Raw genomic sequence first — 24,404 nt, 5'->3', positions numbered from 1 at the left:
TGTATTTTCTGGCCCCATGGGCTCAGGCATCGGAGAGAATGGCAAGCAGAACTAAGACCCTGTAGTGCTTTGGAGTGTGCATGGCAGTGCATTTGCGGGGCCCAGGTTGGCCGTCTCAGAGAAGGACTTCGAAAGAACAGGACAGTGCCTGTCCTCAGGCACCAAGTGCTCCCATAGAGGGCCCCAGAGGCAAAGCCCCAGCTGCCAGGCTGTCTGGTTTCAAATCCTGGGCCTGCTGCTTATGAGCTATACAATCTTGAAGGAAGCTACTTAACTTCTCTGTGCCTCAGCTTCCTCAGCTATGAAATGGGGATGATGATACTTACTTCATAAGGTTGGTTGAAAGTTTAAAAAGTTAATACGGTAGAATAGTGCCTGGCATTATTACTAAGTGTTGCAGACGATGGAGATGGGGGTGAAACAGACGATATGAAAGCCGGAGGTCTGCTTACGAGTTCACATTGACGTGCACCTGGGGACTTCCAGAAAGCCCTTAAAGAGGATGGGGATTATCTGGGTGGAAACTAGAGCCAGCTGTTAGAGCTAACCTGAAAGTCTTTGCACATTCAGGTTTACAAGGCACTTCTGAGGAAGCCATGCTGTTCTAACAAGTCAGCTTTCTGACATGGCTGCTGGTCACAGGCCAGGAAATGATTGATGTCTGGTCTTGCTGCCTCTAGGGCCCAGGGCCAGGTCTCGTGTCCCATGATTAGGGGAGACAGGTAGCTATATGCCCAAAGAAGAGATCTGGGAGCAATGCCTGGAGGAAGAGAGGAAAAGGGACTCTGGGAGGATGCATAAACTGCCTTCCTCCATCAGTAGGTTTTCACCCCACTACAGGCAGTTGTGGAGGGCAGAACTGAGGGGCAGTCACAGGGAGGAAGTTCCAGCTTGACCAGCAAGCCAAACTGGCCAACCACAGCACAGATTTCCTTGAGAGGTGGGGAGTTCCTCTGTAGAGAGCTACTTCTACAAACTCCCAAGATCCAACCCAGAAGACACTGATTTGATAGGCCTAGGTTGGCAGAGGAATCCGGGTTTAACAAGCTTCCAGGTAACTGTTTGGGGGGTCACACTATGCAGAACTTTGCCTGCCTGGGAGGGAAGGGTCTCAGATGAGATCTAGTATTCCTTCTAGCTGTCATTCTGTGGTCCCTCAAGGTCCCAGGCTTGTATCCTGACAGCTTTTATTGCTGCCAAAACCTCTTGGCTATAAGCTTATTCATTTGAGCCCCTCCCTGTTCTAGGGCCAACCCAGAAAACACACTCAGGACATAACCTCACTGAGTGCATTGTCCAGAAGCTTTATTTCTTTGTGGGTCTTGATTACAGCTTCTGATTAGGGACCTCAAGGATGTGTGTGTGTGTGTGTGTGTGTGTGTGTGTGTGTGTATACGCATGCATGCATGTAGAGAGAAAAACAGGATCTAGGCCTGCAGTTTTTGTGTTTTTGTGTGAGAAGGTCTCAGCTAGTGTTCATGTCAGTGATGGAAAATGGGGGCTGGGGTTTGAGGAACTAGAAGTAGGACTGGACTCGGGGGAGCTGTAAACTCAGAAGGATGCTCTGGTTCTTTGCCTGCTTCACAGAGGAGTTCACACAGTGCTGGGAATTTCAGCCAAATCCTCCTAGCCAACCCTGCTTTCCTGGCTGCCTGATTTCCGCTGCTCCCAGGAACTTGCACACCAGCCCCTGGAGGCTCCAGCCCTATTCACAGGGCCTGACCCTCCCCTGAGGCTGTGGCTGCCTGAAAAGCCCAATGTAGATTGTCTGATGAGTCAAAGAGGGAGGTGTTCTTCACTGACAATGCCCTTGGACTACTGGAGCACTCAGGGAGGCCTAGTGTCTATTAGTAAGGGCAGAGAATAAAAGGATACTGCATCTGATGTCATCTTCAGTCTAGGGTCTAATCTGCCCCAGCCCCATGGTCCTGCAAGTCAAAAAGGTACTAGAGGGCTGGGCTGATCAGAGTCTAGGAGGCAGCCACTAACACTTGCCCAGAGGACGAGATGAGAAGGCAGAGGCACAGAAAAGTTAACAGGCTCACAGGAGGTCTTTTGACCAGGATGTGGAGGAGCCCAGCTTGGTCTGACTCCAGAGTCCACATTCTTAAATCCTGTGTTAATGGTCCTCCCTTAAGGACCTGGGCATCAGCTGACCTGAAGTCCTCATGGGTCCTTCTCCTGCTGGGCTCCAGCAATGTAGAGGCTACTGGTATCACAAACACTTCCTTTATTGTCTTGACGTCCCAAAGGCACAGAGATAGAATCATGGCATTTGAAGGCCCTTCAGAAATCATGGGGGTCCATGACCTCATGTTACAGAAGTCTGGTTCTGGTTCAAGGTCACAAGGAGAATGAGCCCGTGGAAAGCTGGAATCTGGAGCTCCTGCTGTTCAATTAGGGCTCTCTGACCCTCAAGTGTGTGAATAGCTCATGGATTCCCTTCCCTGGCTTGGCTGTGCCTGGAAATTCATGCTCACCTCTGACCCATTGGAGCTGCACTTAGGTGTGGTTTGAAGTTGTAATTGTCAAGAGGGCTAGCAGGCTTTTGTGCTATCTTGTCTTAGTCTCCTGAGAAGGCTTAAAGTTATTTATAGAGATGAGATGATGAACTAAAGGTAAACTAAACTCAGTGTAAAAAGATCTCTTCACTAACAGTGGAGTTGCAGCTTTGCCAATTAATTATGCTTTCTTTCTTTCAGAGCACTTGTATTCTTGGGGAGCATGGCATGACAGCTGTTTGGGGGAGCTGGCTAGGATTCAAGAGCCAGATTTTACATCAGAATCTGGCTTCAGCACATTGTTGTTATTAGTGAGGTGGAAGGGGTCAGGAAGGGCCATGGTAAGAAGGAACCCAGGGCTAGGGAGTAAGGATGCTAAGGGGACAGAACCTGGGAAAGTCATGACTGAGAAGAAGGAGCAGTCACATTTGAATCCACATGCGATGTTTTGCTTTATGCTGTCATACCCTTCTTTCATCTTCAAACTTTCAGTGTATTAAATTTTTTGTTGGCTAAAACTTATAGCCCACTATTACCAGTGTTTTAAGGGAATTGTCCATGCTTGGTTAGGAGCAGCGGTAGAAAAGCAGCAGCAACAGAGTACCCAGTTTGGGGAAGACCAGACATCACCCATAGAAGAGCAACCTGCCACTGAGACCAACTGACACGCAGCACCCACCAGCCCATGACATTCCCAGAAGAGGTTCAATAAAACACTGAGCTGACTGCCGGTGGCCAAAAGCATGGGGGCTTGGCTCACCGCCACTTGGAAATTCATGGGCTCCCCAAGTGTACCAAGTTCTGCAACATCTCAATCCAAGTTTGGAAGAGGGAGATACAAGAAGCCATTCTTTTCTAAGTATTTACTATCTGAGTTCCCACAATTATGACATGCAAGAAAACAAATGTCATCCGAACATGAAAATGTTCACTGAGAGTCTGCCTGCTTACCAAATTAATGCTCACTCATACATCCTTCCCTCCCTTAACAAGTCCCTTCCGGCTGAGGTCAGTTCGGACATCTGTCAGATATGATGGGCTAGTACAAGGGCAAACCAACTGCAAAGTTCATAAAATCAAAGAAAACAGTGTTGGAAAACTTCACATGCAAGGTCTTGGACCAGTAAAGGGCAAACGGAGCTGGAGTAGCTAACAAAGAAAACATTACAAGGATGATGAGACAAGATAGGTTCTTTACGAGAAAATGATTTGCATATTGGAGGATCCATAGGGGTCCTTGGGAAAATGAATGAAGCCCTTAAATATTAAACACACAGTCTCTTAACTGAGGTGCTGTAAAGTAAAATGTGAGGGATGTGGTTCATGTGAACAAATTATCATGTTGGCATAAAGAATATACCAATGCCAAAATCAACACAATTCTTTTTTCCATCTAAAAAAAGTAGCACATAATCAATTTTTTGTTATATGTACAGCTAAAATAATTTGTTTTCATAATTTCATTTTTACAATGCAATCACAATGAGACCGTTTAAGTTTATTTATTTTCATCATTTCTTTTTTTTACAATACAATTTTACTGAAAATCTTTTCCACTATCTACTATAAAATTTTGATCTTCATTTTAAGTAGACTCAGTTTAAATGGCCTTTTGCTGGTGACCATAAGCCTGACATGACAAGGCCCTCTGTTCTCCTCCAAGTCTTTCTCCATTCTAGGAGGGTGCCCGCAGGGTTAGGGTGGTTGGACTTCCCAGGAAACTTTAGTCAGACATGGAGGTTCCACTCTCAGGGGGGCTTGGCCAATTCAAATGGACTCTGGGTATTTATTCCTCAGTGTGGCAGCCACATACCTTCCCCAGGTGCCCACTGCAGCCTGCACAGGCTGTCAGCAAACTCTCTGGCCAGGTTGAGTGATGTGGCACCAGCCCAGGGTACTTGGCTTGGCCCCTGCCAGACTAACTGCAGGCAAGGAGGGGGCACTTACTTGGCCGGTGGGGCTCTGGGCTGCCTGTGGCTCTCCAGGGGGCTCCTCGTCCTCGGGAATGTGGGGCATGGCAGCCTCCTGGCGGGAGTGGCCGCGTGTGCCCGGAACCTCCACGGCGTCAGCCCCAAGATGCTCCAAGAGGCCTGGGCTCCGCAGGCTGAGGAGACGCCAAAAGGACAAGTCAAATCCACTCCCATCCCTGACCCAGGCTGGATTCCATTTCCAGGAGCCATGAGCTGCAGAAAAAGCCTGATCGAGTTTGCATCAACACCAGAGGCTGGACTAGGCTAGGAGAGGGCATTTGGAATTGCATTTCCTCCTGTTCATTTGCTCTGTTTACAAAGTCAGAGATGACCTTAGAGATTTTCCATCTAATTTGGTCCTTAGAGTAAACACAGCTATCCCAGAAGGGAGAAAATTGCTTCAAACTCCTCAAAGCCATAGCTAATGGAGGACATTCCATTGGGATCAGATTTGTACTTATGTATCATTTATTAAGTGCCTACTACACACCAGACACTATCCTAGGAGCATTTCCAACATCACCTAATTTAATCCTCATAATGATCTCTGATGTAGGCATTAGTATTCACATTTTATAGAAGAGAGAATGGCTTCAGAGAGTGGTAGCCATTTGCCAAAATCATACAAAGAACCAAGCATTTGAATCCTGATCTTCCAATTTTGCAGCCAAGGCTCTTTTCACTCTACCACATTGACTTCCTTGCCTGGGTTGAGGAAGAGGAGGTTGTTTCTTGACTTTGTACCCCATGGCTGGCCTCATGTCCATCAACAGCTTTTCTGACCCTCAGTATGGGGCTCTCTCACTTGAGGACAACCCTCACTGGGCCTGTGATTCTGGAGGCTCCACCAGCCAGGGTGGATCTTGTGTACCCTCTGCGTGTCCACCTGGAGCAACCTTTCTTTGCTTACCCAGAAACCAGGCTTATCCTGTCTCATGGTGTAGCAAACTTGAGGCCCAGCTGGTATTGACCCAGTCAGCATCATCTCACTCATCTCACCATAGTGATTGGCTCAGGGATAGAAAATAGGTCCACTGTAAACCAGTGAGCCCACTGGAGTGTTCTGGGACCCAGGTGCTTTATCTTGCTTTGGGTGGTAGAATGCACAGATGTAAGACCTGATGTTACTGATGCCATTTTGTTTCCATTTGGAAGTCCAGACTAAGGATAAAACTGACACACGTAGAGGAGGGAGTAGGGCCAAGATGCTTGCAGAAACAAAGAAGGTTCATCTCGATCAAAGTTCACCTGAAGCCTGAATTCTTTCTGTACTCACCAGTTATACAAACAATTAAATTTCTTAGTGTTTAAGTAAATTTGGGTTGGTTTTACTTGTAACTGCTAATTTATAACTACTTGTCCTAACTTGTAACTACTAACTACTGTTACTTACAACTACTATTTTTTCATGTTTCTCACCAATCAAGAGGTCTAGGACCATGATCTCTCCAACAGACTTGAACCAGTGGGCCTGGCTCCTCTGCTTCTTCTTAGAAAAGGCCAGTAATGTGAGGTTTCAGTCTGGAGAGGCAGGATAGCAAGGTAGAAAGAACACAGGCCTTGGAACCTTATACCTGGATTTGAGTTCCCACTCTGCCACTCATTGGCTGTGTGGCCTTGAACATCGGCTTTACCTCTGAGCCTCACTTTCCTTGTCAGAGGAACAGAGATAAGAATGCCTGCCATGCAGGAAATGTTCTAAGGATGAAATGATATAGAGCAGTGAGCACAGAGTAGGTGCTCACAGAGGCCACCTGATTAGAGATCTGCAGCCCAGGAAGCTCAGCCAGAGTCCATAGGCCTTTACCTAGCCTCTTCCCCCACTAAACTCTTCCACGTCCTCTTTCCCTAATGGGGTGGGAGAAGCCTTCAGGGACCTGCAGAACGAGCAACCGGTCTAGTTCTATAACTTCAGAGATTTCCTGAAGTTGGTGATCTGCTAGTCAGCAGACGAAAGCCACCAGATGCAGACCCTGCCCTCAGACACAGTCAGGGGCTACTGGGACACACACAGGAAAAATAAAGAACACTGTCATTTACGGAGTACCTACTATGTCCTAGGTCCTATGTAAGGGTGCTGGCTGCAGGAAGCTATAGGTGGAATTCAGAAAGCCCTACCACCTCCCATGATACTAGATATTCTTCTGGTCCCACAGGGAAGGCCCAAGGGCCTAGAGCTAGAGGGTTATGGGCAGGCTCAGATCTGACATCAGCCACAACTCTGACAGATGCCCCTATCCAACATACACACTGTTGACTGAGCTTCCTGAGGAAGGCAGGGATTTGATTCATCATTGATAACTAGAAGAGAAATTGCTTGTCGACTGGTATTTAAAGAACTAGAGAACTTTAGCCATGGGGTTGGTCAATGTGACCGCCATCTTGACTTCTATCAGTCTCGGCAGTGGAATGGTAGCCCCATTCAGCTCTCAAACAACTGGGGTGACCTCTGCTGGTCAACTCAAGAAGTCTCATCTCAAGTAGGAAATCCATGAACGAAATCATTCGTTCATTCACCACACTGACTTTACACAAACCCTACCAGGCCCTGTGCCAGGTGCTGGTGACTTAAATATGATGAAGACGTGGTACTCCTTGAGGAGCAGAGTCCAGTGATTGGAGGCAGTATGAAAACAATGTCACTGTTAAGACTTTTAAGTAAGAGAAGTTGCAGGATCTCAGAAAAGGATCCCCAACTCTGAAAATTGGAGTAGGTGAGATAAAGTTTTAGACTAGATCCATGTTAGAAATGGTGTTTGAGCTGAACCTTGAATGCTGAAATGCTGAGTGAAATTTCTCTGAACAGAATAGCTAAAGAGGAAGGTGAGAGAGGAAGGGAGAAGCCCTACTGAACAGATTCAACCTGTCTCTTGGGAACGAGAATATAAGGCCAGGGCATACTATGTGTCTCATCCCAACCAGCCACTGTATGGATGAAATAAGCAACAGATCTACCCAAAGGCTGACTCTGTGATTAATTTCTATTACCTTTACTTGGATTTCAGCAGCAGTGACATCAGTGGTGCTGGATAAAGTATATGGTCACAGGGGTTGACATTAGCAAAAGACTGTTCACAAACCCCAATTATACTGGGAAAGTTGGTGCACTTCCCTAGAAACCTCTTAAGCGATGATGGATTTATGTGACGGTTCAGGCTGTCTTAATAGTAATACGTGGGAGGTGACAGTTCTACTTTCTTTTCCACCTTAATCTATGCGAAGTGTATTGCACTCGGAGTGGTAAGAAGGATTCAGACAAATTGGAGTATGTTCCAAAAAGGGGAAGCAGTATGCAGAAAGCAAGAATTTGTCTTTAAAGAACTAAAGATCTTTAGCCTGGAAAATAGATGGTACAGGGAAAAATAAAAGTGCTTCTCAGATACTTGAAATTCATTCCTGTAATTCTGTTGTCCCCAAAGGATAAGTGCATGACCAGTGAATGAAAGGTCAGATCAAGGCAAGGGAATCCTCTCTAGTGGTTGGAACTTTTTGAGATGAAACAGGCTACTTTTTAAGGTAATAAACTCCCCATTTCTGGGAGAGTTCCAGCAAAGTCCTGAGTAATGGTCATAGGATTCCTAACACACTCCAGGGGCCATTTTCAACCCTAGGTGTCGCTGAATTCTTTGACTCTTCCTAGGGACAAGAAACCATGAATGTAATGGTCCCATTTCATATGATTCTGGGATCATGGTATCCTAAAAAGTCACACAAAAAAATATCTCAGGGCACCTGGGTGGCTCAGTGGGTTAAAGCCTCTGCCTTCGGCTCAGGTCATGATCTCAGGGTCCTGGGATGGAGGCCTGCATGGGGCTCTCTGCTCAGCGGGGAGCCTGCTTCCCTTCCTCTCTCTCTGCCTGCCTCTCTGCTTACTTGTGATCTCTCTCTGTCAAATAAATAAATAAAATCTTTTTAAAAAATCTCATTTTCTGTCCCTCCTCTCCTCCTGCTCTTCAAGAAAGACCTTAATTTAAGTCAGTCCCTCAGAAAGCAAAGCAAAACAGAAACGAATTAAGTGAGACAAACACTAAGAGATGTAAGTTGCTGCAGGACAAAGCAGAGTGGAGGCTGACTGTGGCCTCACGCTTGACAAGACAGAACCCCGAACCCCTCAGGGGGAGCTCCAGCAGCCCTGCCTGCCAAGGCCATTCCCACGCTGTTCCTGCCCTGTTTGCTTGCTCTCCCGTCCATTATTATAAACTCTCTGCTTAAAATAGCAAGGTAGCAGCAGAGTCCTTCCCCCAGGGTGACATCTGGGTTCTGCTGGAGTTTGTGGGCACACAGACCTTGCATCCATCACAGCAAAGTTAGGAATATAATCTGCAGGAAGTGGTGATCTAGAGCACCGACCCATAAAAGGAAAAAATGTTCGGTAATGTTTGGTCTCTGAGCTGCTCCTTCTTTAACCCATTTTCAGGGCCCTTCTAACTACCTCTTCAGCCTGGTGGGGAAAGGGTTAGACAGGTCATTGTCAAGAGCCAGTCAGCTTTTTGGATTTTACTCATTCTGTCCCCAGCCTGTGCTTAATAATATACTTTGGCCCATTTTACAGGAAGGAAAACTGAGGTGCAAAGGAGGGAAACAACTTAACTGGGTCCAGTAACCTTTGTACCTAGTGCAAATTACCTAAGCCTCTGCTGGGATAACTCTCCAATCATTTGTGTTACTGACAAGGCCAAACATCTCTAATCCATATTTAAATATTTTATCTGCCCCCAACCATGCTCATGAAAGAAAGCAAACTACTATACTTTTCTTCATTCTCTCATTCATTAGATATTTCTAGTTTGCCTACTGAGTGTCACATACCATGCTAGGTGCTTTCAAGTGCTATCTTGCTTAATTAACCCCTGTGAGATGGGTTTTATTATTTCCATTTTACATATTAAAGAAGTAAGGATCAGAGAGGTTCAATAACTTGCTTGAGCTCCCACAGCTAATAAGCGCCAGGCCAAGGATTATAATGCAGGCTAGTCTGACCCCAAACCCATCATCTACCCCTTCCTCTCCTCTATCTCCTCCACCTGGAGTTCTGCTAAAGTGCAGTAGAACCCAACAGAGGAATCTGCCCCACAGAGAACTGGAATGTACATTCCCATTGGAGCCATGGGCGGTGGTGGGGAGGCAAGGTAGAGGAAGCAGCAGCTTGTCAGGCAGGGGTCTTATGAGGGCAAAAGTGTGGGCCTACAGTTTGAGGTTGCAGACTCCCACTGTAGGGTAACAAATGCACCCATTTACCTATCCATCTATCTGTCAGGCTATCCATTCACCCACCTGCCTTCTGACTTCTCCATTCATACAACTGTCCATTTGTTTGCCTTTGAAACTTTCACCCCAGAAAGTCCCACACTTGTTAGATCAGCTGCACAGGCTCTGCCCCCTGGAAAAGCCACTGTAGGGCCCTGTGGGCTGTGGGGAGAGTGCAGGAGGGCAGGAGAGCTGCTCTGACGAAGTAGCCATTCAAACATAGGCATGCCCATTCACAGCTGGCCGAACACCTCCATCCTGCACCCCAAGCCTGTGGGAGGGACACTGGCTTCCTGTGGTGGTTGCCCGTGTCCCTGCAAGCGCCATCACGGCTCATGATTTAGCGAGGGCCTTTACAGAAACCTCATAAGTACTATTTTTTTTTAAAGATTGTATTTATTTATTTCAGAGGGAGAGAGAAGGAGAGCACTAGCAAGAGAGAGGAGCAGAGAGAAAAGCAGTCTCTTGGCTGAGCAAGGAACCCAACACCGGGCTCTATCCCAGGACCCTGGGATCATGCCCTAAGCCGAAGACAGATGCTTAACTTACCGAACCACCCAGGTGCCCCAGTACTATTATTATATTATTATTAATAATAATTATTAATCCCATTTTACAAGTGAGGAATCAGAGCCCTAAAGACTTACTCAAAGTCACAAAACCCATGAGGTCTGTCTGACTCCCCAGTCCCCAACTGGTCAAGCCCACTGGCTCACAGATAGAGGTCTTGGCAAGCAGTGGCCTTTATAATGGCCCCAAGAATGCCTCTCTCAGAGCCTTGCCATCAGCCCAGAGGAAACCAAACTGCTCTCTGAATCACAGTGACCCAGGAGCACAGTCTACAAGCTGAGTGGCTCTCACATTTTCTTTGTTAATCTTTGGGTGTCCGGGGAAGAGCCAGAGGCCCTTCTGGGAAAAAAACGGGTTAACCCAGACTCCACTGACCTTTCTGGAGTGACTCAGAATTCTCAGAAGGGAGGTTTTTTGTTCTTCCAGCTTTGAATTTTTGCTTTCATTTTAGCAACACAAAGAATTTGAAAGAGATTAGGTTGCTATTAATACCACTGGTCTATCTCTAGATGAAGAATTTGATGAAGGGAATTGTTTGGGGTGAGTGCACACATATCTCTCTCAGTCCCTCTGCAAATTCAGAGTATGATGGAGAGGGCCACTGCAGATCAGCCAGTCCTGCCTCCTGCTCCCATCATACAGGTCCAGACAAGGGCAAAGACTTAATCAAAGCCATGCTCGTGAGTGAGGGGCCATCAGAGAAGGTCCTAGAACCCCTATTCCCCAGGCCTTGCTACAGACATCAGCTTTCTGCCTCTAATTTTGAAGGGCTTGCTTTCGGTATATGATAAACAAATGTGTCCATGCTGTGAAAGCAGGCATCTTTTGGCAGTGCCTTCCAATCTTCCTCCTCCTGTGGTTACTCTCATGGGAGAGAGAGAGGGTACTCCTTGGTTCCCAATCTCACCCCAGGGTAGTCCCCCCACACACTTAGAAAATCTGGGGCATCAGAGATCAGGTCAAAGTGCTAAGAGGCACTTCTGTGGGTCCCTGGGCCTGGCTAACTGCAGAACTGGGTCCTAGATGCCATAAGCAAGCCTAAGCAGGGTTCAACTCAGGAAAACACCATCCTACTTCCTAACCTTGGGATGCTGCAAGAGGGCTTTGGAACCTGGAAGATTGGATTCTAATTCTCTTCTGCCTCTTCCCTGCTGGATTGGTCTCCCCTGGCCTCTGTTTCTTCATCTGTAAAATGGAGACTTTATTAAGGTTGTTATAAGAATTAACTTAGAGAATACAAGCAAGATGCTGGCTTATCGTATGTACTCAATGAGTTCCTTTCCCACTCTCTGAATAGGACAGCTGAGTTCTCTGAATCATGGCATCAAAATCCAAGCAAGTCCAGAGAGTCTGCCATTAATCTTGAATAGCAGAGTTCAAGCTTCATCTCTTGCAGGTAAAGGAAATATATTCCTGACCTCGCCAGGACTTCTCTGTACAAACTTGTAGATAAAAGACAATTAGATGTGATTGGAATTAAAACCATCAGGGGCCTTACACCCTGGCATTTACTCTTGTTGACAAACATACTTTGCTGTTGGGCAACCAGTGGGGTTAGAGAGAGAGGGTAAGTACTGTGGTCATCCCAGGTCCATGCTGTGGTCATCCCAGGGCTATACTGTGGTCAGTATATGTGGTCACAATGCAGGTCTGCATTGTGGTCAGCCATTGATCTGTGCTGCAGTCATCTCAAACCTGTTCTGTGGTCATCTCAGGTCTATGCTGTGGTCAGCCCTAGATCTGTGCTGTGGGCAGTCCCAGGGACGCAAGGGTGGAGTATAGAAGGGCAGAAGAAAGATGCAACAGAGAGGGAACAGTAAGGGGGTGGAAGGGACTTCCCAATGACTTCTTGCCCTCAACACAATCTCTCTGGTCCATGGAGGCAGGGGGGACGACAGGGGCTGCAGTCTGGCAGTGCTTCAGGGAGGCTGGTCCTGAGCACTTCCCAACACCCCATGGTGTCTCCACTCTCTAGCCATGCTCTCCAGGCCTGAGGATCTCTTATAGGTTCTGTTGGCTGGGGGTACCTTCCTCCCCCAATTCAGACCCATTCTAGCCCTGGAGTGAACCAGCTCCTGCTCAGACCAGTGTCATGACCATCTCCAGGAGGAGATGCTGAGCAAGCCCCAATAGGAAGAGTGCAAAAGTCAGCAGCCACTGTGCTCAGCAGGGGGTTGGAGTAGGGGACACCTGAGATATCAAAAGTAGTAACTGACTCCTCCCTTCCCCTCAAAACTCCTTTCCCCCCATTGTCTTTCCCTCACACAAACATGGAGGCCATTCTGTGCTCATTGTCTCAGTGAGAGGTGTAGCAGCAAGGGGTATGGAAAAGGGAGTCTGTCTCTGCTCATATCTAGTGAGGGGCTAGCCCTTAGGGAAATGAAGAGGGCTCAGGGTACAGAAAAGAGATTTGGGGAAAGCACACTAAGTAAGCATAATTCTCCCCTCACCCCTAGGACTAGTAAAAGATTATGGGGCAAGGGCCAGACAGGAGAGGCCATGTAAAAGCAATGAGAGTATGGACTCTGGTGAGGCACTAGAAAAGAGCCTATGCCCTGCTTCCCTGGAGAGATGGGGGGGAAGTCCCGAACTCTAAAAGCAGAGAGGTCTTGGGTCCCGTTTCCCAGAGAGAACCCTGAGGAAAAGACCCCAAAGAGAACTAAAGGTTGTTTGGAATGACTTGATAGACAAGACCTTTGGACAGTCTCACAAGACTCCTCTCATCCCAGGGGATGGGTGGGTGAAAGCAGGGGGCACATGGCACAATCATTTCTATGTAGCTAGGAGCAAAGTTGCCAGACTTGAAGGTGCCTTAAGAAGGCTGATTCGGGAGTCATCTACTGACTAACGACTCACAGAAAGCATGGTGGATATCTTGTCAAGTGGGCCAGAACAGATGATACCAGGTATGAGTGCACCCTTCTCACCCTAACTCCCTGGCACTCAGGAAGCTCCTTGGACCCTGGGTCCCATTTTGGAGGAAGTGGGTTGTTGAAACCCTCAAATTCCTGGGATCGGGTTCTAGGTACCCTGAAAAATGGTCAAGCCAGGACCAGATCTCACTCCAGCCCAGCCCAGCCCCAGCCATGACAGGAAGTCAGCCAAAACATTTCCCCAGGTTTCCTCCCCAGCTTGTTCACTTCAGCAATTCTTTTTTAAAAATAAGTCCACTTGAAAAAATTTTCTCTTCTTGGAAATATGTGCAATTGCTCAATCAGAGGCAGTTCAAAGGCACTGGAAACAGCAAAAAGTATCTGAGCCTCGCATTTAGCTCCTAGCAGAAATAAATCTTGCCCGGTTCTCTTTGTTCCCAGCCGCCCAGCAGCCTCTTCCCTGAGTCACTCACTCCAGGGTGACATGAATCACCCCCCTAGGGTCAAGGACCACACGGTTTTCCCTGGGTCTGTGTGACTGACCAGGGCACTGAGGGGCCATCAGGAAGCATGGAGGACCAAGAGCCTCCTTCTAGGTCCTGGGCCTGACTCTGCCCTCCCAGATGTGTGAACCGGGGGAGTCCCTCAGCCTGTGTGACAAGGAGGTAGATTTATAACTCTTCCAACTTGTCCTTTCTTGGAGCTTCTCCAGTGGTGTACTAATTGTCAAGAATTTTGTGAGCTGGTTGTTAAACACAGACATCATTAAAAATTGAATTATAGCTTTGTGCTGTGGAAGTATTGTAGCCAATGAGGTTTATCCAAGGCATGATTATTGCTAATTAAGAATTAAGTTACAATTAAATGACACTAAAACTGAAATAAACACCCACAATGATCCTAATTATTTTGCTACATCTTATTGTTAAATCATCTCTTGAGATGATTTAGTTTTATTTTATCTGTGGGGGGAAACACTATATAATGATGTGCTACTGCACTTCACTTTCCAACTTCACATTCAGCTGAAAATGGTCATAGGGTCACAGAAATCAGCAAATCAGCAAATGCTCCATGTCAAGGCTTTTTGTCTTAAACGTTTACCAGCTCACCGATGAGCCTCTCTGTCCTGAGCTCAGCTCCTCACCCCTGCCAGGGTGCAGAAGGAATGCAGATGACTTTAATATCACCCCATGATAGCAGAATTACAGAGATCCGATGGACAGTTACCTTTGCACAATACTGCTTATGTGTACCATGTCCCAAACAAGATCCATCATTTCTTCCCCTCCCCAACCCTGCCTTCTCCCAAGTCCACTCTTCCTGTACCCTAGTGAATGGTACTCAGACTAAAAACCCAGAAGTCATCATAACTCCCCCCTCTCCATCACCCTACAATCAGATGGACTCCGAATCCTGTCAGTCTTAGTTCAGACATGTCTTTGATTGCTTCCCTCCTTCCCCTGGCCACCATCCCTGCCATGGATCTGGGTGAACTATGTCACCGCAAAAACCTTCTTTTTCTCTTTTCCTCTGGTCTGGCCCTTTCCAACCACACTCTACATGATGCCGGAGAAGTCCTTCCAACATATAAGTTGGACTGTCCTGCCCCTTCCTAAGGAAGACAGAGTGTGGTAGGCCAGGGAATGCTGGTGCCATCTAATAGGAGCAGTTATTATTCAGAGGTCATGAAGAATTATGTGGGAGGCCAAGTCCTCTCCACACAGAAGCATCCCGCCAGTCCAGTGGCCATGCCTCTGACAATGTCATCAATTCAAACCCAGCACAACATTTGGTAGCAAGCAAGAGATATGGTACAGTGAAAATAGCAGGGGGTTGGAAGTGAAATAGACCAGGTTCCAGGATAGCTCTGGTCCTTACAGTTCCGTGATCCTTGACAAAGCAATGAATGTTCTCTGGGATCAGGCTATCATTTGGAGGATGGAGCTAAGATACTTCTCTCAAAGGATTGTTAGGAGACTTAAATAAAATAAAGCATGTGTCCAGCACATAACAGATACTTAGGAAATGTTCTTTTACTCGCCTCTGAGAAAGAGAATATTGATTAACAAAAGTCACTTTGCTTCATGCCACACGGGGCTTACAACGTAGGTATACTCCTTCCCATGCACTTGAAAGGCTTGGTTTTCTGCTTTGTCAGCCCTTAAAAGCAATGAGAAGGGACAGCTGACTGCAGGAAGGAAGCAGCTACATTCTGAAGAGAAGATATAAGCTCTCAGCTTGGCACACACTCTCTGACTCCTTCCTCGTCAGCTGAGTTCAATCCCAGTTTATAGCCCAGCCGGAAGCTGGCAGGCATGAATGAAGCCAAGCTCTGGTGTTGGCTCCCTGGAAAAAACAGGAGAGCAAGTTCCATTTCAGAACAGTTCTATCCAAGATGGTTAAAATGCGTAGTTTGACACTTTAGACATAATCATTTTTGTTCACAATATATTGATTGAGGGGAAAAATAGGTAGTATGATTGTACCTTCATTTCAAAATTATAAATATTTTTATGTGAAATAGATATAGATAGATTATAGCTACATATTAGGGAGAGAAGTCTGAAAAGTTAAACCCCAATTATTAAAAGTAGTCATCTTCAAATGGAATTATGACTAAAATAAATTTAACACATTTTAAATATTTGTATCCGTATTTTTTTTCATTATTTTCCCACAATGAGCATGACTTAGTTGCATAATAAATGATGGAATTGTTGAAGGAAAAAAAGTCTCTTTGGTGTTCTGAAAAATTACTTAGGACAATTTATGCCTGATCATGGACTACTCAGGCATTAATAGTCCTTGTTTCAGTATGTGCTAGTTGAGGCTCTGAACCTTTTTTTTTTTTTTTTTAGATTTTTTATTTATTTATTTGACAGAGAAAGAGAGATCACAAGTAAGCAGAGAGTCAGGCAGAGAGAGAGGAGGAAGCAAGCTCCCCGCTGAGCAGAGAGCCGGATGTGAGGCTTGATCTCAGGACCCTGAGATCATGACCTGAGCCGAAGGCAGCGGCTTAATCCACTCAGCCACCCAGGCGCTCCCGAGGCTCTGAACCTTCTTGTGGACTCTCCCATCTGGGAATTTCCTGGCCAACTCTTGTTCATCGTTTAATACTCTGTTCAAATGTCACTTCTGCCACGAAGCCTCCTGGACTCCGTCTTCTGATGCCACTCTTCTGGACTCCCAACAGGCACATGTTCTCTCTTGCCTCGTGGCTCTTTGCCTTGTCTTGTAATTATCTATTTACTGCACAGGCAGTTCTCAACCTTCCTGCTACCCAGTCGCCCTAAAGCATATGGCAAGTATCTATTAACTATTAACCGAACTTCAGGGTACAGAAGCATGAATTGTCCTCCAGTGAACTCTGATGAGGGCCCCCCTGCCGCCCGCATTGGGCACACTATCCCCTCCACCCCCTACCTATCTTCCCCCTTCCCAGCCACACTTCATTAAGAATGATGTTCTAAACAGTGGGCAGCATGTCATTCATCTGCCAGGATTTCTTGAATAGATGAATAAATGAATGAGTAGGTGAAACAGTAGAAGGAAATAAGTCACAGACTGATACAGAGTTGTTAAGAGTCCAAACCCTGGTTTTTGAGGAACACTTAGGAAGCCAAATGACCCCTGCAGGGCTGATTTCACTTGTGGCCCCATCACGGCCTTGGAGTTCCTCATGTGAGAAGCGGGGAAGACAAGGCCCCGTTTTCCTCTTACTTAAGTGATATGAGCAAACATCACCTAGGCGGCTGCATCCGCAGGTAGACAGCCTTACCTGCCCCGTTCCTACTGAGCTTGCCCAGGTTAACAGCTCAGTTTTCTCTCTCGATGATGTAAGTGGGTTTCCTGTCTTCTCTGACACACAGGTGTGCAATTTTCCCCTTAGGATTCTACCAACTGAAACATCACAGAGAGCGGAGCCTCTTCCTCTGCTACCTATATGCCTCCGTTTGACCATCTGGTACTTTGCAAAGCCACTTTGAGGATTTACTTATCAAGGGCACTTGCAGCTTTCACTTAAACCCCGCAGGAAGCCACAGAGCAGCCCCACTGGCTCTTCCAGCTCCACTTCGAAAAATGGCTAATGCGGTCCCCGAATTGCTGCCAGTGACATGTGTTCAATATGCCATTACCCTAGTGTCTGCTGCCATGCTGTTCCTGAAACCGCCTCCCCCTGCGAAAGAGTGGAGCCATGAAGGTTGGCAAAATGGTCATAGCCTCAAAGCCAAACCTGGACACGTGGCTCAACTCCTGCTCTGATGAGGGGACAGATGCTGATGTGGGGGGTTCTAGGAATCCAGAACCCGGAATCGCCCACTTTTGTGAGGCGGGCCTCTGGGAACCGTGGTCCCATTTCAGGGAGAAGGCCAGAGGAATTGAGCCAGTTTGATGGGACCGTGGCAAAAGCTAGTCCTGCCCACACTGCACATGACTCTCAGAAGCCAAAAGTGGGGCCAGATCTCAGCTAACAGCCTTTTCCTTGGAGCTTCTGGCTTCTGGGTCTGAAGACATTCATTCCTTAGGATGAGGACAAGGACGGAGAGAGAAAAGTGGTGTTTTGTCTAAGACATGAGGTGTGTCAAGGGCCACCCAGGAGCAGCCTGTCTGAAAAAACCAGGATCAGAACCCTATTACCTTGGAAACTGTTCCAAATAAAAATAAAACTTCTTTCTTAACTCAGCAAGACCCTTAACCCCAACATAAATGAATGAATGAATGAATGAATGAATGGCTAAATAAATAGATAAATAACTATCCCAGTATGCCAGTCCTCTCTTTGCCAGTCCCTCCTTCCCTCTCTCCCTCTTTTCCCCCTCCCTTCCCAGCTTTGTTCTGGGAAGTGACCATAGAAGTCTGAATGTGGGAACTGGTTTCAGAAAGTCCAAAGAAAAAGATGGCCTTCATAGTGCCTGCCTAACTCATTCATTCATTCCACAAATGCTTAGTGGGTACCTCCTTAGTGTCAGGTATTAGGCTAGGTCCTGGGCTCTGAGCACCTGAGTCCTTCAGGCTGCCTTTCCAGGAAGCCTTCCCTGACCTCTCCAGGATACTGTGAGCTCTCTGGTCTATGATAGCATGATGCAGCTGCCCCCTATCTGCCACACAGTGGTCTCTGTTTCCTGTACATTAATTGCCTCTACCAAGCCTGACTGCACAAAGCTTTCTTTTGTGTCCCAAGCAGTGGAAACATAGCATAGGTCCAGAGCAATTGCTCTGTGTCTGGTGAATCCCTCCTTTGAAAGCAAAGACTCTAGAAATCAAACCTCACTTTTCATATGGCCTACCACACTCCAAGCACAATATATAATTAGTTCTTAAACCCTCTCCATTCTGTGAGGAAGGTATATCTCCATTTTACAGATGAGGTGAACCAAACCTCAGAGAGGTAAAATGACTTGTTCTAGATCACACAGTCAGGAAACAGGGTCAGTACTAAATAAAACCCGAGTTTCCTATACCCAAAATGGTGTTCTTGGCCCTGCTTGAGTGAGAAACCATTCTTGTCCTTCTCCAACCTCAGCAGAGACAGAATAAGAATATTGGGAGAGCTCTTCTTATGGAGGATCTTGATTGTTCCAGATCACAGCCTTACCTCAGGGGCAGCAAGGACTGTGGCTGAGGCACAGAACTGAAAGTCTTTCTCACAACATCCCCTGGAGTCCATAGGAACAGCTGCATCAGCTAAGACAAACAGAAAAGATAGCTCTTCTCTGCTGAGATGGAGTGCCCCAGCTCAATTCCTCGCCCCCCTATTTACTCTCTGAATCCCAGCTCTCAGAAGCTGTGGAAAGAGGCCCAAACCCTGGCGCTGGGCATCAGGGCACAGCATGGCCTAATATGTGCTTCAGAGGAAGGATTACAGAGGCTCAGTGACAGGGGCCTTCTGAGGGAGGGAAGAGCAAACTGTGAAGCCATCCACCTGTGTCGCAGTGGGTTCCTTTACCACAGTAGTGGGTTGGGCTAATTTGCCAGCCTGAGCCCTACTTTCTACCCTATGAGTTTGGGGTCCATGTTGCCTATGGAGAGCAATCATCAATCAGAGGTCTAACTGGCAACCCCAGGGCTGGAGGCTGCCTTTGAACATCTTTGCATCACATCTCCCCAGTTACAGTGATTGGTGAGCATGTGACCTACCCAGAGCCAATGAGACACAATGTGATTTTGCTGGGAAAGAGAGTCTTAACTGAGATCTTAACGTAAGATGGTGAAAACAGAATCCTTATTGTCTAAGAATGGAATCAATGTGAAAGAGAAGATAGCAAGGAGCTAGAAACTAGACCCTGAGGCTCTCATCTGATGCCCTGATCAAGCTATGCCTGATATCCCTGGCCTTTTATGTTTCAAGAACCAACAAATATCCCTTTTTGCTTAAACTGGTTTGTGTTGGCTTTTTTGACACTTGCAATAAAGAATTCCTACTGGTACAAAGTTTAGCCTTTGTAAAATAGGCTGTACAGGGTCTTTCTGGACACCAGAGGCTTCTCTCACCTTGCTGCTCTGCTGCCGACATGAGAGTCTGAGCTGGAATACTCAGATCTAGAGCAAATGAGCTTGCCCTAAGTTATTCCCTAACTAAATGTATCACCATGTGCCTTTCTCAGAACCTGCTTCTCCTTCTGCATTCCCAACCTATATTGATGGAATCAGTGTCCTCCCTGAAACCCCAGCCCAAACCTCTGAATCTCCCACCCCTCCAATGCCTGCCCCCCACCCTACCTTCCACTATACATGTATACATTTAAACATCTACTCAGGCTCCAAATGAGGAACTAGCTTTGACCAACCTCCTTGTTCCTGCCTAAAAGATACCCGGTGAATATAAAGACTTGTTAATTGAGTTCAATTCCAACCTTTGAATGATTTTCCAACATTGTTGCTTCCTTCCAGATGACTACCAGGAGATCACTCCACCTATTCCTCAGCTCAACATTGGATGGGATAGGATCTGACTGCTAACTGTTCCCAGGAAATCAGGCCCCAGACCAATGAGGGGCTTTGTGAACAGGTTTGCTGTCGGGAACCCCAGCGCCACACTTTGGAGTGAGGATTCCAGTTTGCAGGACCAGGAAGAAGATTACACCTTGCCCACTGAGACCAGTGGAGAGAATGGGAACAGTTGTGGATCTTGGCCAGGGTCATCAAGAGAATCTGAACTGAAATGCATTTGCAGTTTGGTCAACTCAGAACTTGGACAGAGGCTGTGGTCACAAGAAGCCGCATGCCAAAGTAAAGTGGACCAGTTCCCTTGGCAACCAAACCTATGCAGATAGCCACAGGATTCGGGTCTTCAGACACCACTTGAGAACAGGCTATGATAAGCAGTGTTGCGAAATGGTGGTGAGGAAGAGGAAGGCAGGAGCTTGGGAATGGCTCTATCAACAGCAAACTCCTGTGGCCTGAGGCATATGAATTTCAGTGTGTTCCTCATAAACAGGCTTGTGTAACAGCGGCTACTTGATAATATGAGACAGGAAGTAACCACAGAGGATTTCTCTCCAGGGAGTTGTCATCTTTTCACTACGGAAAGATGGGAAGTGCATCAATTTTGAGTATTAGTAACAATTTTGAGGCATCAGCAGAAGAGAACCAATATTTATTATGCCAGGTTCTCTATCTGACTCTTTATATCCTTCATCTTATTCAGTCCTGCCAATACCCTGCACGGAATTATTATTCCCATTATACAGGTGAGAAAACTGAACCTCAGAAAGGATCATTTGCTCCAGGCATCATAATTACTAAGCACTTTCAACAGGATTTGAGCTCAGGTTCTGTTCATCACACCATGCTGAGGCTTTGAGGGCAACACAGAACCCTGCAGCACCTGCAGGTCGTGGTTGTCAACCACCACCGCCACAGAAGAAACATTGACACAGGACCAGAGGACCAGAAGACATTTTTCTGGCTAAGGATTCACCAACTGATTCATCATGGAGAAGGTATTTTGCTTAACATCAGGTTCACATATGTTCTACTAAATTGCAGTTTATTGTTTATATGCTATTTCTCCTTAAAGTAACTGTTTGGTTAACAGCATAGAGTTCAACCCAGGGTTTAAGTTGAGTCATTCTTTAAAAGCCTGTGGAAATGCAGAAACTTCTGGAAATTTCTCGTCTGCACTTTCAGATGAGAGAAGCTGATAACTAACCAGAAATGGACCTCCAAGAGGGACCATTCTCCTAACAAATAATCTTTCAAGTAGAAGTGGCCTTTTTAAAGCAACTTTGGTTATATTTCTCCCTTGATTAAAACATTTTACTGGCTCTTCATGCACTGATTCCTAAATCCAAGAATGCTTGCTAGAATCATCTGAAGTGTTTGATAAAATGCATTCTCCTGGTTCCATCCCAGATCTACTGGATTAACATATCTGGGGACAGGGCCCAGGATCTGTATGGCTAACAGTCCCTCATGGAAGTGTGATACAGCCTGTCTACAAGACTAGAGCTGGAAAATCCCTGGTCCCTAGATAAAGTCCAGGTTCTCTGGCACATATGCCAGATTTCCTGCTCTGAGCTACCAACTTGTCCTGTTTCTTCTCTAGCCATAATCACCAAGGTATCCCACACCCCAGCATCACCTAATGATCCTGTTTCCAAATGTTCCATGTACTTTCAAACCTCCATACCACTCTCTGCCTCAAAGACCTTTCTCTCCCATCTGCCTCCGGGGAAGACTGTCCTCAACCTGTAGGATGAGGGATCCTCCTGTAGGATCCTCAGGCTCCTCCCCAGATGAACTCTTTCTGCCCATTTCTTTTCAGAGTTGTAAGTGGTTTATTTGGGAACATAGACTGTAGAGCCAAACAAGATCGGCTTTTACCTTGTGTTTGTCACTTCCTAACTCTGTGATTTGGCTGTTGAATCTCAGTGTCCTCACAAGATGTTATGAAAAATAAGCAGGCAAATATATGTGAATTGTAGAGACATTGCCTGGTGTAGGGTCTCTAGCAGAGTTAGCTATCAAAATGGTAACTTTCATTATTATCACTGTTGCTATTATTATTTGTTTTGGATATTATTGTGACATTTCTCTAACATAGGGTTCAGCAAACTACGGTCTATGAGCCAAATCTGACCAAATGACTGTTTTTATATAAAGAAAGTTTTACTGGAACATAGCCACAATCGTCCATTTATGTATTGCCTATAGCCGTTATTGCATTACGAGGGCCGAGCTGAGTAGCTGAGACAGACTCTATCTGATTCATAAAGCCTAAAATACTTACTATTTGGCTTTTTACAGGAAAAAGTTTGCCAACCCTGCTGTAACATAATAGCAATTACTTGTTTGCAGGTTGGTCTTTCCCACTTGACTGATAGCAACTCAGTAGTTTTCATGGCTGACTCTTACTTATCCTTTAAAACCCAATCTTTCTCATCTTTGTATCCCTGGAACTTGAAACATAATTATTGTTTGACAAATGTTGAATGGAACAAAATAATTCCTTAACCCAGCTGAAAGGCACACATCTCCAGAAAAGCCCCTGAAGGGAAAGGGGGCAAGACTTCGTGCAGGACCAGGACTGAGTTAATAGAGACATACAACTTGGAGAAACCAGGTATACCTGCGAAGTAAAATCAGGCCTTTATGGGATGTGAGATTTTCACTGCAGCCCTGGTTCTGAGTTCCTGGTTCAAGGAGGCCCTGCACTCAGTGTACCATGAACAGTCTCGCTGGCTCCTACCACCTGACCCCAGCACCCTGGGCCTTGCTGTTGGAATATTTTCACTGATGGAGAGGAGAGGAAACCCCCTTTTAGGAAATTTTCTTCTGAAGGTTTTAGTATAGTCCCATTTTCCAAGAGGGCATAATTGGGTTGGTGCAAATAGTCTGATGACCCTCATGGTCCTTAGAGTAGGCAGTTTGATGTACTCATTTTTAATAAATGAACTGACGGATATATTTTCTATGTAGATTTACTTTTCTTCTCTCTCTCTCTCTCTCTCTCTTTTTTTTTTTTTTTGGTTTTGACTCCCCATGAATTTTCATTTTCTGAGCACAGCTCCTCTTGGAAGAGAACTAGGATTTCAAAGCAGTGGGGCCATTTCTTTGTAAGCTGGTTATGAAACCACTCTGTGACCTTGGGCCAGTCATGCCTGTCTCTGGACCTAGCTTTCAGCTTCTGTACAATGACTTTCAGACTTTTGACTCCCTGGAGTTCTGGCTGGAGGGGTGGCCTCCCCAACTCGTAGTGATGAAAAGCAGTGGGCTGACAACAGACAGCTTGATGGAGTTTCTTCCTTCTTCCATGCCTCTGTGTTACAGTAACATACTCTCCCAACTTCCCCCATCCCTCTGAAAATAAAACAATTCATTCCTACTGCTCTTTCTTGAGGCTCAAAGAAGATACTTTAGCTCTGAAGCAGATCCTCAGGAGATAAGAAAATGCCACTGATGTGGTTGGAAAAATCTGAGCTGGATGAAATGGAAACATAGAGCTCTCCCCTGAGGCTGGATGAGAAGTGCGTGGATAGAAGCCAAGTCCATCCCTTCCTTGAGCCTCTGGGAGCTGGCAGCTCATTGCCTCTCTCAGAATACATGCCCCCTTATCCTTCGCTCTACCCCCATGGGCATAACTGCTGAGCCAGCAGGATCTTGGTTATCTGGGGGCGAATCAGTATTACTGTGGATTGAACTGGTTTTTATTGATTTCTCTGTGGGTAATTTATTTTTTTGAAAGATTTTATTTATTTGACAGGCAGAGATCACAAGTAGGCAGAGAAGCAGGCAGAGAGAGAGAAGGAAGCAGGCTCCCTGCGGAGCAGAGAGCCCGATGCGGGGCTCGATCCCAGGACCCTGAGATCATGACCTGAGCCGAAGGCAGCGGCTTAATCCACTGAGCCACCCAGGCGCCCCATCTGTGGGTAATTTATAACTGCCTGCTTCCTAAAAGGGTTTGTGGCCAGAGGTCAATAAAAACACTCAAAGGGCAAGAGTGTTAAAAATAAGACTGAAAAAGGGAGCATAAACTGTGCAAAGGAAAGAGGGAGATAAGCGCACCAGCCAAGGTGGGATGATGCCTTAACTCAGATGATCTGGAGGGTAATCTTGATTTTCAGTTCCTACTGATATGATTGAGATCCATAGCATCTTGCTTTCGGCTACTGTAAGAAGTACAGAGCAAAGAATACTTACATCTTGAGCTTCCAAAATGGACCCTTCACTCAAAAGAGAACAAAATTAGAGTGAACATTTTAAGAAGTTTAAAGTTCACTTCACAGGAGTCTTTCCAT

At 46.2% G+C, this 24,404-nt stretch overlaps 1 protein-coding gene and 1 pseudogene across 7 annotated transcripts in view; one reads left to right on the top strand and one right to left on the bottom strand.

Moving 5' to 3' along the window:
- Window positions 1-24,404, bottom strand: part of IRAG1 (inositol 1,4,5-triphosphate receptor associated 1) — a 126,696-nt gene that overhangs the window by 75,287 nt on the left and 27,005 nt on the right. For 4 of the 7 annotated variants that reach the window (XM_046016454.1, XM_046016455.1, XM_046016456.1 and 1 more), the window contains one exon: window positions 4,449-4,605. In XM_046016454.1, coding sequence (XP_045872410.1) covers window positions 4,449-4,605 — 157 coding nt within the window. Of the gene's footprint in view, window positions 1-4,448; window positions 4,682-24,404 lie in introns of those variants that run through there. The other 3 variants (XM_046016450.1, XM_046016453.1, XM_046016452.1) reach the window with 1 other exon arrangement.
- On the top strand, window positions 13,943-14,105 carry LOC123950106 (annotated as a pseudogene).

This window comes from Meles meles, chromosome 8 (assembly GCF_922984935.1).
Source record: "Meles meles chromosome 8, mMelMel3.1 paternal haplotype, whole genome shotgun sequence".
NCBI lineage: Eukaryota > Metazoa > Chordata > Mammalia > Carnivora > Mustelidae > Meles > Meles meles.
Note: the sequence above shows the minus strand (reverse complement) of the source record. Positions and strands in the feature narration are given on the sequence as shown.